At 41.6% G+C, this 18,198-nt stretch overlaps 1 protein-coding gene across 1 annotated transcript in view; it reads left to right on the top strand.

Annotated features, from left to right (window-relative positions):
• SRPK2 (SRSF protein kinase 2) overlaps window positions 1-18,198 on the top strand; it is a 299,050-nt gene that overhangs the window by 242,767 nt on the left and 38,085 nt on the right. Inside the window, 3 exon segments of the mRNA XM_017874652.1 lie at window positions 27-114; window positions 661-748; window positions 7,788-7,894. Of these exon segments, the coding sequence (XP_017730141.1) occupies window positions 27-114; window positions 661-748; window positions 7,788-7,894 (283 nt within the window).

Raw genomic sequence — 18,198 nt, 5'->3', positions numbered from 1 at the left:
TTTTTTTTTTTTTTTTTTTTTTTAAGGGGGAAAAGATTTGTTGCAATGAAAGTTGTAAAAAGTGCCCAGCATTATACGGAGACAGCCTTGGATGAAATAAAATTGCTCAAATGTGTAAGTACTTTAAAAATGTGAATGATGTAAGAAAATTTAATGACTTAAAATTTTACAGAAAGGTTTTTCTGGGTAATACTAAATTAAAGTCAAGTTTGGCTGGGCACGGTGGCTCATGCCTATAATCTCAGCACTTTGGGAGGCCAAGGCGAGCAGATCACTTGAGGTCAAGAGTTCAAGACAAGCCTGGCAAACATGGTGAAACCCCGTCTCTACTAAAAATACAAAAGAATAGCCAGGCATCGTGGTGGGCATCTGTAATCTCAGCTACTTGGGAGGCTGAGGCATGAGTATCACTTGAACTTGGGAGGCAGAGGTTGCAGTGAGCTGAGATCGTACCACTGCACTCCAGACTGGGCTATAGAGCAAGACTCTGTCTCAAAATAAAAAATAAAATAAAATAAAATAAATCAAGTTTATTCTTTATAACTTTGTGATGATTTTTTATTTTAAAACACACTTGTATTTAAACAGTATTGCTGTTATAATGAGAAAACGTGCTTTGTTTTAAACTCTGTGTTCTCGCATTCCTTTTTCTTGGCATAGGTTCGAGAAAGTGATCCCAGTGACCCAAACAAAGACATGGTGGTTCAGCTCATTGACGACTTCAAGATTTCAGGCATGAATGGGATACGTATCCTTTACTTCCTGATTTATTTATATTTTTACCTTTTAACAAATGAAAATATTTCAGGCTCCTATAATCTCTGTTTTCTGCTGTATCACCTTCAACATTAACTCTCTAGGAATGCTGTCAAGTATTATAAAGTGGTCCACCTAGGATGGTTTGCATGGCTTTTCGGGGTATTTGGTATAGTAGCATCTTAGAAACTTACTTTTAACACAACAACTTGACTTAATTTTGGTGTGGAATTAATGATCTTTTCCTGTTAATTGTGGTAAAAGTTTTTTTGTAGTGGTAAATAAAAGCATACATCAGCAACACTTCTTTGTGTTTTAAACTTTAAAAAACCAGTGCGCAAGGACAATCTGTGTGTGCCCCAGTGGCTGCAAAGCACCATGTGAGAATGGAGCATTGGTTAAGATAAAAGGAAAAGTGCTCTATAAATGTCCACATCCCAAGGTAGCACTTGACTGCTCTTAGTTCTGAATAGTACTAATAGTTGCCACATTCTGTTTCCAGAATTATGCAACTGAGCCTTTCAAGTAATTGTCCCCAGAAGCTCATCTTTCTGTCAGGTGCATATGGAAACATTTTGGTTTTCTTGATTTTATTCCCAGTTATCTGTATTGCAAAAGTTTAGGAAAAGTAAAATGATGCATTTTCTATACTTCTTGATATATCTGAGATAAGCCAGTGCTTGATAGAAAATACCTTTATTGTTTTTCTTTACAAACTTATTGGGATAAATTTCAAACATATATGAAAGAGAGAGTATACTGCAGTAAATTGTTGTAAATTTGTCCCTCAAGTTTAATAATTGTCCTGGCCTGGCCATAATTGATCCATCTATCTTTTTCTTGCTGAATTATTGTAGAGCAAATCCTAGAAGTCATGTCCTTTTACTTCTATGAATGTCTTTGTGAATCTTTGAAAAAATATGAACCTTTAAACATAACCATAAAACTCACCAAAGACATTAACAATTTCTTGATATCGCATCAGGTATCCTTGGTATTGGAGATTTCTTCATTCAGATATCCTTGGTATTGCAAAAATGAATTTTTAAAGACACATTTGAATCATTTTTAACAATATTGTTTACTTCTAAGTCTGTATTCACTTACTTTAGTTGTTCAGTTTAAGATTAATTTGTTCAATTTACATTTTTCTCTTTCTTGTTAGAATATGATACACAGAGTATTTGAATTATCATGACAGAAGTTAGTGACTCTTAATAGAGGAAAGTGTTTCTTGGTCAGCTGTAAGTTTAGTTGTTTCTCATGTGTTTTAAAAAGGATGGCCTTAGTCCTCATGTGTCTGTTCCCTTCTGGTGGGTTCTTGGTCTCACTGACTTCAAGAATGAAGCTGCGGACCTCGCAGTGAGTGTTACAGCTCTTAAAGGTGGCGCATTCAGAGTTGTTTGTTCCTCCTGGTGGGTTCGTGGTCTTGCTGACTTCAGGAATGAAGCCGCAGACCCTCGCCGTGAGTGTTATAGCTGTTAAAGTTGGTGCAGACCCAAAGAGTGAGCATCAACAAGATTTTATTATGAAGAGCAAAAGAACAAAGCTTCCACAGCGTGGAAGGGGACCCGAGTGGGTTGCTGCTGCTGGTTTGGGTGGCCAGCTTTTATTCCCTCATTTGTCCCCACCAATGTCCTGCTGGTTGGTCCATTTTACAGAGCGCCAGTTGGTCCATTCTACAGAGTGCTGATTGGTGTGTTTACAATCCTTTAGCTAGACACGGAGTGCTGATTGGTGTGTTTTTACAGATTGCTGATTGGTGCGTTTACAATCCTTTAGACACAGAACACTGATTGTGCGTTTTTACAGCGTGCGATGTACATTTACAATCCTTTAGCCAAGACACAGAGCACTGATTGTCGTTTTTACAGAGCGCTACGGTGCATTTAACAGTCCAATAACTAGACAGAAAAGTTCTCCAAGTCTCCACTTGACCCAGGAAGTCCAGCTGGCTTCACCTGTCACTAATACTAGTTGTCTTTGGAAGTGTGTCTAGGAAGAAGACAAGCGAAGGTGTCTCTTGACTTTCCTTTCTTTTTTGAGAATATCAGTTTTGACCATACTACTAAGTTATGTGGGTGCTTGTTGGTTTTGATGGGGACTCAGGGGGAAGTGAATTAGGATTGTAGAAAGGGTTGGCATGTTATCCTTATCCTTCCTCTACCTGAGGAGTTAGCAAAGGGTAGCTCCAGGGGGAAGTGACAAATAGCAAAGTATCCCAAAACCTGTAGCTCAGAGAAGAAAGCAAAAATGAAGAGAAGAGATAATTCCTTCAGTTTCCTGAATACTTTTTCTGCATATGGGTGTTGGGTCCTCTGAGATAGCCCTTTGTGTGCCTGGGGTAGGCAGTACTTTCATTTTCCAAGGTTCAAGAAAATTGGACCACTTACTCAGAGGCACGTGACTGATGGGTGCTAGGTTGTGTCAATAGCTGTGGTCTTCTGGCTTCTCTAAGATTTTTTGCTCTTTATATCATGTTTGGAACAGATCCACCATTTTGATATTTTACTTTCACAAATATCAGAAGCCTAAGGATAAGGTTTTTTCCCAGATTTAAACTCCAGAATGACATCCAGTTTATGCATCTATGATGTCATGATCAACTAGGGAAGCATTTCCTTCACTCTATGTATTTGAGAAGGTTTTTATACGAGGGAATGTCACCATGTTCATAGAAAACTAGATTAAAAGATAAAATAAAGAACATAAACTTTATTTCTCACATAAGTTTCATCAAGTTCAAGACACTTTTGTATATGATGATACCAGTCATTTAGTTGCTCCTCAAAGAACCAGGGGTCTTAGGAATTTAACCATGTCAGTGCAATCTTTTTTACATTATTAAGTGAAGAAAATGGGTGCCCTTTTAAGATTAAGAAACAAAATGAGGAGTAGCCAAATAAGGATTATAAGGTGGATTTCTAATGAGTTTCCACTGAAACTCTTAACAAAATTGCTCTCATTTGATGAGAGGAATGAACAGGAACGTTTACATGGTGGAGAAGGACTCCCAGTTGAAGTTTTCTCAGGTATTTTCCTGCTAAAGCATTTGTTGACTTTCTCAAAAAACTCTCTTAATAAGCAGGTGTTATCATTCTTTGGTTCTCCATAAAGTCAACAAGCAACATGCCTCAGCATACCAAAAAACCATTGCAATGTCCTTTCCTCTTCACTAGTCCACTTATGCTTTGACTGGACCACTGCCACCTCCTGGTAGTCATTGCTTTGATTGTGCTTTGTCTTCAGGATCATACTGTAGAACCATGTTTTATGTCCTGTTACAGTCCTTTGAAGAAATGCTTCAGGATCTTGATCCTACCTGTTAAAAATTTCCATTGAAAGCTCTGCTCTTGTCTTGATCTGGGAACAGTGGTTTTGGCACCCATTGAGTGGAAAGTTTGCTCAACTTCAATTTTCAATTAGAATTGCGTAAGTTGAACCAGTCATGATGTCTGTGGTGTTGGCTGTTGTTTGCTCTGTCATCTGTCCTTTTCAATTAGGGTGCAAACTTTTTTTTTCTTGAGATGAAATTTTACTCTTGTTGCCCAGGCTACAGTGCAATGGTGCAATCTTGGCTCACCACGACCTCCGCCTCCCGGGTTCAAGAGATTCTCCTGCCTCAGCCTCCCGAGTAGCTGGGATTACAGGCATGTGCCACTACACCTGGCTAATTTTGTATTTTTATTTTTATTTTTTTTGGAGAAGAGATTTCTCCATGTTGGTCAGGCTGGTCTCGAATTCCCGACCTCAGGTGATCTGCCCGCCTCAGCTTCCCAAAGTGCTGGGATTACAGGTGTGAGCCACTATGCCCAGCCGCAAACTTTTTCCACACAAACTGATGCGAATGGTCTGCCGCTGCAGGCTTCATCTTCAACATTATCTCATCCCTTCTTAAAACGGGTTATTGATTTGAAAACTGCCGATTTCTTTGGGATATTGTCCCCTTAAACTTACCATAAAGCATCAGTGATTTCACCCAAGCTTCATCATAACTTTGATGTTTGTTATTGCTTCGATTTTAGAATTCATGTTGCTCTGGTAGAAGCTTTTTTCAAACTGATATGTTATCTTGTGAGTGCCTCAAACTAGATCCTGTTCAGATATGTTAACAAACTAGTATGAGTTTATCTTGGTGCAAAAATTTTTTGAAATCTATGCATAGTGTTTTCAAAACACACATTTTCCATAAAGTTTTTGAAAATCCCTCATATTTCTTTTAGAAATTCATCTTGAGTATACTAGGAAGTACCAGTGGCTGCTAATGTTACCTCATCCTTTTTCTCCAGTTAATTTCTGCTAACTCCTGAGTATATTTTTCCCTTTAGATAAATAAATCGGTAAGTAGCTAGCGGCAGAGCAGTCACTTCTTCTGTGTCCAACCTTCAGAGTCCTTCGTGGGACAGCTAACAGAACATTTCTTTGGAGAAACTACTTAATTTGTGGGTAAATAGAGGTTTTGAAATATACATTCTAGTGGGTATTTTACTCTGAAGCAAAATGCTAAGTAATCATCATAGTCCAGATGTGCCAGTGCTTTGAGAAGACTTAGGTTATGTTTTGGATGTCCTGGGCCTCGCCCTATGCCTGCTGCTAAATTTAATCCTTAACTAATCTGCCATTTTTGTAATGATCCTGGGAAATAGTAAGAAACTTCTGGCTTTAGATTATCTGCGCATAAATCTGTAGTGCTTACTTTCTTCAACAGGATAGAAAGATTTTCTCTTTTCACTAAAATATTTAAAATAATACTGTTTTAATGTAGTATATTCAGTTATTATAGTTGATCAAATCAACTACTTTTTTGATTCTAAAGTCAACTGTAAGACTCCAGGGATGAACAAAATGTTCTCAAAAGGTTTCAGAGCCATTTGAAATCTTCCTGTACAAATGATATGAATATATAATGAAATTGGAGGTGTCATAGTTGTGAAGGCTGAAACACCTATTTTTTAAAAAAATTAAGCTGGGGCCAGGTGTGGTGGCTCATGCCTGTAATCCCAGCACTTTGGGAGGCCAAGGTGGGCAGATCACTTGAGGTCAGGAGTTTGAGACCAGCCTGGCCAACATGTTGAAACCCTGTTTCTACTAAAACTAGAAAAATCAACCGGGCATGGTGGCACACACCTGTAATCCCAGCTATTCGGGAGGCCGAGGTAGGAGAATCACTTGAACCCAGCAGGTAGAGGTTGCAGTGAACTGAGATCGCGCCACTGCGCTCCAGCCTGGGTGACAGAACGAGACTGTGTCTCAAAAAAAAATTAAGCTGGGCATGGTGGTTTTCACCTGTAGTACTGACTACTTGGGAAGCTAAGGCAAGAGAATTACCTTTAGCCGGCGGGGCGCGGTGGCTCAAGCCTGTAATCCCACACTTTGGGGAGGCCGAGCGGGGGCGGATCAACAAGGTCAGGGAGATCGGAGGACCATCCCTGGCGGGACACAGTGAAAACCCGTCTCTAACTAAAAATACAAAAACTAGCTCGGGCAACAGGTGGTGGGTGCCTGTAGTCCAGCTACTTTGGGAGCTGAGGGCAGCGAGAATGGCGTGAACCCAGGAGGCGGAGCTTGCAGGTGAGCGGAGATCGCGCCACTGCACTCAGCCTGGGCGACAGAAGCAAGACTCCGCTCAAAAAAAAAAAAAAAAAAAAAAAAAAAAAGAGAATTCCTTTAGCCAGGAGTTCTAGGTCCAGCAGTCCAGCTAGCGCAACATATGAGACCTTGTCTTTTAAGAAAAGAAAATCCAGATTCCTGAGATGATGTTGTTATAGATTAAGTTTAATACCATGTCTTAAATGGTTATCATACATTCTTAACACCTGCCTATAGTATTAAAATTGATCTAGTTGTATAATGTAAGGTATTATTAAAGGAAAAGATTAAATAGGTCTTAACTGTGTTTACTAAATTTTTATTTTATAATTTGTTTTAAGTAGCTTATCAAGTAGAAATTTAGGCAGGCAGTTAGGACACTTAAGATACTGAAGCTCTGTATTTGTTTCATGTCAGTTCCTAGGAGGTTTCAGTTTTGCCTGTTTCATTAGGCCGATTTCCAGGGAGTGTGCTGAGATGGGTGAGAGTGCAGCTCAGTGTAGGCTTCAGTAGTGTGGCTCAGCCACCTGACACTTTCTGAGTGCACTCTACACCTAGAAAGTGCCATGTCCTCATGCCTACAGTGGGGTTAATTACATTATTGCCTAAGGTTGTTTGGAGTACATGTGAAATAATATATGACACAGAGTAAGTACACTTAGCCCTTTGTATCTGCGGGTTCCCCATTCATAGATTTAATAAACCTTGGATGAAAAATATTTGGGAAACACCAGTAAAAAGTAATAGAAATTAAGAAATAGAGTATAACAACTATTTACAGAGCATATACATTGTATTAGGTATTATAAGTAATCTAGACATGATTTAAAGTATATGGGCTGGGCGCGGTGGCTCACGCCTGTAATCCCAGCACTTTGGGAACCCAAGTTGGGCGGATCATGAAGTCAGGAGATCGAGACCATCCTGGCTAACACAGTGAAACCCCGTCTCTACTAAAATTAAAAAAAATTAGCTGAGCGTCGTGGCGGGCACCTGTAGTTTCAGATACTCAGGAGACTCAGGCAGGAGAATGGCGTGAACCCAGGAGGCAGAGCTTGCAGTGAGCTGAGATCGTGCCACTGCGCTCCTGGGTTTACAGAGCAAGAGTCCGTCTCAAAAAAAATAAAGTATATGGAAGGATGTGAATAGGTTATATGTATGCTACACCAGTTTACTGAAGAGACGAGCATGTGTGGATTTTGGTATCCGAGAGCAGTCCTGGAACCAGTTCCCTGAGACACTGGGAAACCACTGTGCTTAGTAATGTCAGTTCTTGTTATTTAAGTGAGACACAACATTTGCTCACTTTTGGTATTATTGATAGTGTTGATGTTGTATTTTATAAAGTAGTAAGTGCTTTGCAAGTGACACAATGATGCTGCTTTCTGTAACTGCCTCACTCCAAGCAGTGCATCCACAAACAATCCTTAACTGTGTCCCAGATGTCTGTATGGTCTTCGAAGTGCTTGGCCACCATCTCCTCAAGTGGATCATCAAATCCAACTATCAAGGCCTCCCAGTACGTTGTGTGAAGAGTATCATTCGACAGGTGAGGCTTTTGATGCAGTCCCTAGGCCCTAGTACCTAATTGGCTAGGCTTTCAACATGATTGCTGTTTACGAATATGTATATATATTACATATGTATCAGTGCATAACATTTTGAACTGTTATTAAGTCAATATTTAATGACTTTTTGTTGTGAAGGGAGCAATGTGTAATTGTCAGGCATATGTTTTTGCATGTCATTTTTTTTTTAAGGTATGTGACATGGTACAATCAAATTGTTTTTGTTCAATATCTTTACTAAAAAAATCCCACTTAGTTCATTAGGAAGTAATTTAGAAGAAGTAACTTACTGGGTTTATTTACTAAGTATCCTTGGATGGAGAGTAAGTAATAGATAATTGAAGAGTTGTGTACAAAGTTTCAGTTATAAGGTGGTTAAATTCTGGGGATCTAATAGCGTGATGACTGTAGTTAACATTATTGTATACTTGGAATTTGTTAGCAGAGTAGATCTTGAATGTTCTCATCATGTAGACACACACAAGAGTCTATATTATTGTCATACTGGATTAGGTTAATTAGCTGTTTGTGGTAATTTCACAGTGTACACATATTTCAAGACATGTACACTACTAATATATTCAGTTTTTATTGTCAGTTGTACCTCAGTAAAGCTGGGGAAAAAAATGGAAGTGTTTAACTCGTGTAGAAATAACTGTATTAGATGTGTGTTTTGTTCAGTTGCCCTGCCAGAAGAAAACCCTCAAGTAGGGTCAGGCTTAGAGATGATGCTCTAATAAACATCTGTAGAATGAAAGTATGCATGGATGGAAGAATTCCTCCTAATTAGCAGTGTTTGCCCATTTCAGTTTTCTGCATGGGATCAGTATGTATTCTACTTATTGCCCATAAAAATTTTGAAGTTTAAATTTGTGTAGTAAAAGCATCTTTGATATTTCTGTTGAATTTGTGTACAGATAACTTTGTTTAGGCTGCCTGTATGTTCATCTCTTCACTTTTTCCTTTTGTACGGACTTTTTTTTTTTGGAGAGGGAGTCTCGCTCTGTCACCCAGCCTGGAGTGCAGTGGTGCGATCTCAGCTCACTGCAGCCTCCTGAGTAGCTGGGGCTATAGGCGCCTGCCAGCACACCCAGCTAATTTTTATAGTTTTAGTAGAGACAGGGTTTCACCATGTTGCCCAGGGTGGTCTCAAACTCCGGAGCTCAGGCAATCTGCCTGCCTCTGCCTTCCAAAGTGCTGGGATTACAGGCATGAACCACTGCGCCCAGCCTTGTACGGAAAATTGGCAGCTTATTCTGTAACACTACTGATGTTACTTGAGAAGAGGGCTGGAGAGAGAAAAGTTCACTACATTGTCTTCTATGTCAGTTGGATTGAGGTGCTTCTGTGTAGTATTATGCTAGGTATACATGTGGGCCTAGATTTGTGGCTAACTTGTTTAGTACTGAATCTGTTTGCCCTTAGCTTTCAAATAGTAGCATTTTTATTCATTATTTCGACAGGCTAATAGCTCAAATGAACAACTTTAATGTAGAAGAGGTTGTGTGGTGAGGATAGAAATTAGTATGTTAACTGGAATTATTTGATCCCCAGATAAGACTACTGTATTATTTGTAACATTTAGCAGCAACTCTAAACTCTTTAAAAAACCAAACAAACAAAACTTTTGTTGTTTGTTTTAAACAACAAACAAAACTTTTGTTGTTTGTTTAAATTGTTAAAACTTGGGAAGAATCTCCTACTTATTTTTAATAAATCTTGAAAATATTAAAGGAATTACATATTCTAGCAAATACTGAATACTTTCAGAAATAGCTGCCTGCATGTATTTCCCGCAGGCTCCATCATTTCCCAGAACCTCGTGCTTTCAGAGGGGCCTGCTGTTGCCTTAAGTGACTGACCACACCACCACCCTTTAGGCTTAGTGTGTAAGAAGGTGAATTTGTCCAGGCGCGGTGGCTCACACCTGTAATCCCAGCACTTTGGGAGGCCGAGGCAGGCGGATCATGGAGTCCTGGCCAGTATGGTGAAACCCCGTCTCTACTGAAAACAGAAAAATTAGCCAGGCATGGTGGCACGCACCTGTAATCCCAGCTACTCAGCAGGCTGAGGCAGGAGAGTTGCTTGAACCTGGGAGGTGGAGGTTGCAGTGAGCTGAGATCATGCCACTGCACTCCAGCCTGGGCAACAGAGCAAGACTCCATCTCAAAAAAAAACCAAAAATGGTGAATTCACAGATAAGCTATTGATGTTTATTTTATCTTCCAGAGAAGAAAAACAAAATCTAGCCTTAGTAAGTTGAAAGAGTCTGTAAGTTGAAAGACGAAAATCTGAGGTTCAGTGGAACCTCAGTGCATCCTTGTTGAATGAACCGAAGATTAAATAAGTTAACGTGTGTTCTTCATTTTGTTTTTGTTTTTCGAGACAGGGTCTTGCTCTGTTACCCAGGCTGGAGTGCGGTGGTCAGTCACAGCTCACTGCAGCCTCGACCTCCTGAGCTCAAGTGATCCTCCCACCTCAGCCTCCCTAGTAGCTGGGACTGCAGGCATGCACCACCATGCCAGCTAATTTTTATTTTTTTTGTAGAGATGGGGTCTCACTGTATTGCTCAGGCTGGTCTCTTGAGGCCACTCCTGGACTCAAGCAGTCTTCCCACCTCAGCCTCCCAAAGTTGCTAGGATTATACCACACCTGGCCAATGCATGTGTTATCCTCACTGAAATTCATGTACCCTGTTTTTTGTGGAAATTTAGAAAGAGCTCTTGTATTATTTCTTTAGTTCAGAAAAATTCATGCTGAAAATTTGATCCTGTAATGTGGTCTGCACTTTGTTCTTATATGCAGTGTTAATGGGATTTGGTTTGGTTTTGGTTTTGTGTGTGTGGATCCATCTTTATTTAAGAAAAATATTATCATGGAATCTGGATTTTTTTTCCCCTAAGCTTACGCAGAACTTTCAGTGTAGTAAGTTGTTCAAGAAATTACATATCCCGGTTAATAATCTACTTACCTGAGGTTTCCCTTCACCCCCTTTGATTCAGCCTGTGTTTTCAGTGTTTCTTTCTCCTGGGTGGTGCCAGGAAGATTTTTTATTGCAGGCTGACACAGTTACATCATTTCCCAGAACAAGCCAGAGCAGACCAATTTTCTTAGTATTTTCTTAGTATCCTTTCACTGTAGACCTTCTTCTTAAGAGTCAGGAGGCCGGGCGCGGTGGCTCAAGCCTGTAATCCCAGCACTTTGGGAGGCCGAGACAGGCGGATCACGAGGTCAGGAGATCGAGACCATCCTGGCTAACACTGTGAAACCCCGTCTCTACTAAAAAAATAAAAAAAACTAGCTGGGCGAGGTGGCGGGCGCCTGTAGTCCCAGCTACTCGGGAGGCTGAGGCAGGAGAATGGCGTGAACCCGGGAGGCGGAGCTTGCAGTGAGCTGAGATCCGGCCACTGCACTCCAGCCCGGGCGACAGAGCGAGACTCCGTCTCAAAAAAAAAAAAAAAAAAAAAGAGTGAAGGATAGCTGACCAGGTTCCAGTCATTCCCTTTACTCTATCACTTGCTGTGCTTCTCCAGGAACCCACCTGTTGAACTCTACTTTGCCATGTCTTTTTATCTTGATGTTCTTTGTATTTCGTTTGCTCTCCTCCTTAGTTCAGGGCCTTGTCACCTCCAACCAGTACCTTTTCACAGGCTTCTCTTGGCTCTCTGTACATACAGCCCGTCCAATTCCTGGTCCCTCTTACGGTTTATTCTCCTTTCTGTTGCAAGTAAAACCTTGCTTTAATGACTCATATTCCCATTTAGAATCCTTTAGTGGCTTCCCATTGCCTGCTTGCTAAAGCTTTATGTTCTTGGCCTTCATGAAGCAATATATGGAGTTATTAAGAGCTTGGGTTTGGAATCAAATATACTCTAATTTCACCAAAGGGCTTTGGCCAAGTTACCTAACTTCTGCAAACCACAATTTCATCATCAATAAAAGTGGTAAAAATAATGATACCAGCCAGGCATGGTGGCTCATCCCTGTAATCCCAGCACTTTGGAAGGTTGAAGTGGGAGGATTGCTTGAGACCAGGAGTTCAAGACCAACCTGGGCAAAATTGCAAGACCCTGTCTCTACAAAACAAAATTTAAAAATTAGTCGGGTATGATGGCATGCACCTGTGGTCCCAGCTACTTGGGAGGTTGAGGTCGGAGGATCACTTGAGCCCAAGTGGTCAAGGCTGCAGTGAGCCGTGATGGTGCTACTGCACTCTAGCCTGTGTGACAGAACAAGACTGTCTCTTTAAAAACAAAAAAACAAAAATAGTACCTTCCTCATTAGTTTATTGTAAAGATGTAATGAGAGATAGTACTGCTAGTAGTAGCAAATAGTTAACTTGGTGCTTACTATGTGCCAGGTATAATTTGAGTACTTTACATAGTTGAGTTCCTCACAGTAACCCTGTGAAATGGATGTTATTACTTTCCTGATTTCATCAAGTGGAAACAGAAGTCCAGAGAGGTTAAGTAACTTGCCCCTAGTTAGGAAGTCACTTAAAAAGTGCTGAGTGGTGGAGCAGGAATTCAAACCCAGATAGTCTGGCTTCAGAGCTCATGGATTTACCATTTTGGCTGTTATATAATGAGTTTTATGTAATAAACTTATTGTGAACCTGTAGTAAGTTTGGAAATGCACTGGGCCTATGTCCGATATAAGTTAAGTCACTTTTCTTTCTGGGAACCTGTTTAAGATCTAATGTCATCTGGTGTCAGCTTATATTTCCCCTTGCAGACAAAAAGTAATGTCCCTCAGGTACCCTATTTCCCTCTGGAATCTACCAGCTTACATTTTTTGTGAGTATTCAAAGATGTCCCAAACATTTGTAATGTGCAGATTTACCAGAATTTTTATTTGTAAATGTTTACTGGTTTTATTTTGTAGGTAGTTACAGAAAGTACTTAATGATAATCATCTTGACCCCTAAATGGCACCTTGCCATTTTTTATCTCCACGTCTTTGATCATTTCTTTTGTCCTAGGCTGCCAGAAATGCCATCCTTGTCTACCCACATTTTTAAGACTCAGCCAGAATCCCACCATTGTGACAAAGGCTTCTCACAGTACCCAGTCAAGAGGGGCATATGCCTTCCCTCCTTGAAATACCTTCAGCTCACATTTGGTCCCATAACTACTTGTAGGCCACATGTCAACCCTAGCTCTACTGACACTTCAGACAAGATAATTTTAATTGTGGGAGACTTTCCTGTGCATTGTAGGATGTTTAGCAGCATCCCTGGCATCTACCCTTCAGATGCCAGTATCAGCTATCACCATCCCTGGTTGTGGCAATTAAAAATATCTCAGAACTTTGCCAGTTTTCCTCTCATTGAGAACCACGAGGATAAGAGAAAGTATAAGGTGCATGTGCTTTGGTGACAGACTTAGCATCGTAGCTTTGGCACTTCAATCTTGTACTCCTGAGCAAGTTACTTAGCCTCTGTGAGCCTGTGTCCTCATTTGTAAACTCAAAATAGTAATGCATAATTTGTGGTTTGATTGTGGAGGTTAAGAATAAGGGGGCCGGGTGTGGTGGCTCATGCCTGTAATCCCTGCACTTTGGGAGGCTGAGGGGGTGGATCACCTGTGGTCAGGAGTTCAAGACCGCCTGGCCAACATGGTGAAACCTTGTCTCTACTAAAAATATAAAAAATTAGCTGAGAGTGGTGGCATGTACCTGTAGTTCCAGCTACTTGGGAAGCTGAGGCAAGAGAATCGCTTGAACATTGGAGGTGGAGGCTGCAGTGAGCCGAGATCGTGCCATTGCACTCCAGCCTGGGCCACAATAGCGAAATTCTGTCTCAAAACAAGCAGACAAACAAGAATAAGGATGGACCAGGTGCAGTGTCTCATGCCTGTAATCCCAGCACTTTGGGAGGCCAAGGCAGGCAGATCATGAGGTAAGGAGTTCTAGACCAGCCTGACCGATATGGTGAAACCCCATCTCTACTAAAAATACAAAAATTAGCTGGGTTTGGTGGCACGTACCTGTAGTCCCAGCTACTTGGGAGGCTGAGGCAGGAGAATCACTTGAACCCAGGAGGTGGAGGTTGCAGTGAGCTAAGGTTGCATCACTGCACTCCAGCCTAAGTAACACAGTGAAAATCTGTCTCAAAAAAAAAAAAAAGTGTGGACTTCTAAAGCATCCATCATAGTAACACAAAGTAGCCATCTTGTCTCCTAAACTCCAGCATCATGTATTGTGAGTTTCACATCTCTTTGTGTCTTCCTTTATATATTAAGTGGCCAAGAAGTATCTTGGTTAATTGTCTTTCCTTAAATGAAGGAAAAAGCATGTTTCCCTTACTCTTTAGAAAATGGCTGATCTTTCTGTGATTTAAAGGGCTGACAGATAAATACTACCACTTGTTTATTTTTTTTTTTTTCTTTTTTTTTTTTTTTTTTTTTTGAGACGGAGTCTGGCTCTGTCGCCCAGGCTGGAGTGCGGTGGCCGGATCTCAGCTCACTGCAAGCTCCACCTCCCGGGTTTATGCCATTCTCCTGCCTCAGCCTCCCGAGTAGCTGGGACTACAGGCGCCCCGCCACCTCGCCCGGCTAGTTTTTTGTATTCTTTAGTAGAGACGGGGTTTCACCGTATTAGCCAGGGTGGTCTCGATCTCCTGACCTTGTGATCCGCCCGTCTCGGCCTCCCAAAGTGCTGGGATTACAGGCTTGAGCCACCGCGCCCGGCCTCACTTGTTTATTTTTCAAAAGTAATGATGGAATTTGATCAATTGCTTTTTCTGGGTTTTCTATACGCTATTGTCAATCCTCTGATCAGTTCTTAGCTGTCCTCATGTAGCCATGGTGACTGGGCTGTGGCAGAAGGAGGCCATCCTAGCGGCTTCTGGTGATGACCCTAGAGTGCCATGTGCAGCCCACTCCCAGGCCTGTCTGGTGGCTGCTTCTCTGGCCTTACCCATGGAGTCTTGTGACTGTTTGTGCACCTTCCTATTTTTTTTAAGTCACTGAATTGAGGTCTATTTTATGTCCACCTCTTACTTTTTTTTTCTAACACTGCAAAAAGAAATGTTTGTGTTGTCATTATTTGTAGTACATTAAAAGATAGACCTCGGGTGATGGTTTCTTTAAAATTCTTTGGCACTCTTTAAAAGTGGCTTTGACTTTCTTGTGTAATTGAAAAGGTAGCTGGGGTTTTACTTAAAGAGATTATGGTTTAGTTCATTGCTCTTTACAGAAACCTTGTAAGAACATGGCTGCTTGCCATTAGTTAAATGAAGCTTGCCAAGGGCAAGGCTTGCATTTTGGTGATTTTGCTACATTGGTGAAAAAACTAGCAATTATAGCTGTAGCCCAGGATTTTAAAATTATATTATTACTCTTTCTGTTATCATGATTGCAACTAGCACTTACTGTGTTCTTTCGGGCACTGATTGTTTTAAGTTCTTCATTTGTATCATGATATTTAGTCCTCACCGCGACCTTATGAGGCCAGTGGTGTTACTATCTTCACTCTACCTAAGATGTTGCACAGTGGGGATACAAATCTTCCTCAGAGTCCCATAGTTATTGTGGTGGATCCAGGATTTGAATCCAGATGGTGTAGTTCCAGAATCCATGCTCTTAACTGCAGGGTAGTGTAAAATGTCCTACATAGAAAGATTGAGATGATTTTAAATTGTAATATGTCAGTGAAAAGTGTGCATTTTTGTCTCTGTGGTAAATGGTTTCCTTGTGCCTTAATAGTAGAGCTAGTAATCAGATTGTTTAAAAGTACAGCCATTAGGCCAGGCGCGGTGGCTCATGCCTGTAATCCCAGCACTTTGGGAGGGCAAGGCGGGCGGACTGCCTGAGCTCAAGAGTTCGAGACCAGCCAGGGCAACACAGTGAAACCCTGTCTCTACTAAAACTTAGCCGGGCGTGGCAGTATGCGCCTATAGTCCCAGCTACTTGAGAGGCTGAGGCAGGAATTGCTTGAACCCAGGATGCGGAGGTTGCAGTGAGCCGAGATTGTGTCACTGCTGTTCTTCAGCCTGGGCGACAGAGAGACTCTGTCTCCAAACAACAAAAAAAGTACAGCTATTAGATTTTGTGAAGTAGCTATTATAATATGTAACCAGATGAGACCTTTAAAACCCAGTATTTTTCCAGACCTCTCCCTTTGGGGTGCAACCTTCGAGTATGCCAAGAATCACGGCGGTCCCCCGCAGGTCCTCCCACCGGTATCATGTATCATTGGCTGATTTTGTCTATACTTAGTATTTATTTACCATTTTAATTCTTTCAGTGGCCCTGTTTATCAGCAAATTTTATTATGATTGAACCAGTATTGTTCAAATTCAGACCAGAAGCTTTCATGTCAATTTGGTAAACATTTTTATATTACTGTGTTTGTTCAGCATGGTAGTGCACATGATGCTGTATTGACTTGGAATTTCTCCTCAGGATGTTGAGCCCTCGACTCAGGAAATATGGTGAGGTGGCTCCGTTTCAAGGGACTAAGCTGCTTTCCTGACCCATTGCTTTGTGCAGTCCCAGTGCTGGACACAGCAGCTTTAACTTTCTGATGACATTCAGAAGTACAGCTGCTGGATTTTCTCATTAATTCTCACCAGTTAGAGATAGAAAGAAAAAGGAGCAGAGGATATTTCAGGACAATGTGGGTAAGGATGCCGTCCCCTGGATTTTTGGTTTGAGCATGTCTCTGGCTCTTGTCCTCTTTTATTGTAACAGGTATTTCCAAGCTCCTCTGTTGAGTTTAACATCCTGGTTTTCACAGGCAGTTGGTGGGACCTGCCTTGTCTGTTTTACTCTGGAAAGGAAATCTAGTGGAAGCCTCAGCGTTTCCAGCAGGAAACTTCTAGGCTTGCAGAGAGCCCCTCTGGTGTCCTCCACACCCACAAGTAATTAATATCCTCAATGAAAAACTCTTACTTGGGGTCGCCTCCTTCCTCTGCCAGCCCATCTGGCTGCCCACTTGGGTTTCTCTGGGCGCTTCATTAGGTTCTGTTACCCACAGAGTAGGAGGAGACAGTCTCCCTGCCCTGTGTCCTTTGTTCAGGTGTGGGAGGAAGAAAGTCCCCCACTTATCACCAGTAGCGGAGCATAATTCGGAAAGTTGCTCTCATTCTATTTCTTTTTACAGTTCAGAATTTTGGAGGAAGCTTTGCTCTCTGGGCTGTGAGCAAGGCCAGGGAGACAGTCTTTAGAGGAGTTTCCACATGATGCTTGACTCTTCCCGCACTTACCTACAAGATTACAGGACCTATTTCAATCAAGTTGTGGTGGAGAGGAGCAGATTTGTGTTGTGAAGACCAGTAATAGATGGTATCTGACACAGATGTTGATGTACAGAAAGAAAGCTTTGAGACCATTTTTACCAAGCCCCTTATTTTGAAGATGAATTTGAGGTTCAGGGAAAAGAAGGAACCTTCTCTGAGCCTGCAGCTAGTTAATTTGGAACAGGACTTGGGGCTTCTAGCTCCCAGCCCTAGATTTGGCCTTCTTTTCTGCACTGCTGCTGAAGTTAAAGTGTGACTTTACCCAGAAAAACCTGGCACTTGTTCCTCATGTGTGTGAACTGGCTTCCTGAGTGGGATGATTGAGAGTCATGTCCCTGGCCCATCTGGGCTTAGGTTGATCTCAGCTTCCCTGGCAGCCAAAGGATCACTGCTGCCTCCTGCTGGCACCGAGTATTAAGGTTTCTTGTTTGTTTTTGAGATGGAGTCTCGCTGTATCGCCCAGGCTGGAGTGCAGTGGTGCGATCTCGGTTCACGGCAACCTCTGCCTCCTGGGTTCGAGTGATTCTTGTGCCTCAGATTCCTGAAGAGCTGGGATTACAGGCATGCACCACCACACCCAGCTAATTTTTGTATTTTTTAGTACAGACCGGGTTTCATCATGTTGGCCAGGATGGACTGGATCTCCTGACCTTGTAATCCGCCCATTTTGGCCTCCCAAAGTGCTGAGATTACAGACATGAGTCACTGTGCCCAGCCGTATTAAGGTTTTTAGGCAAGAAAGATGAACATACTGTGATTTGACAAGTAAAAGCAACAGAGGGAAGAATTAGTAAAGACTTAACTCTGTCAGATTTTGCAAGGGGAGGTCTATCCTTGGGGATGAAACACGATTCCTTTTTGTTTTGTATTTTTGTTTTTCCCATTGTCACAGTTATCCTGTATAAATAATTGTAGGAGTGCCCATCAATGTTGGTTGATTCTGGGGTGCATTATTACTTTAAGCTTCACTGGTAAAGACAAATGCTATTTTGGAAAATAAAGCCATTTAAAAATAGTAGTTCAGGCTGGGCATGGTGGCTCATG

This window comes from Rhinopithecus bieti, unplaced genomic scaffold (assembly GCF_001698545.2).
Source record: "Rhinopithecus bieti isolate Rb0 unplaced genomic scaffold, ASM169854v2 scaffold_7414, whole genome shotgun sequence".
Lineage (NCBI taxonomy): Eukaryota > Metazoa > Chordata > Mammalia > Primates > Cercopithecidae > Rhinopithecus > Rhinopithecus bieti.
Note: the sequence above shows the minus strand (reverse complement) of the source record. Positions and strands in the feature narration are given on the sequence as shown.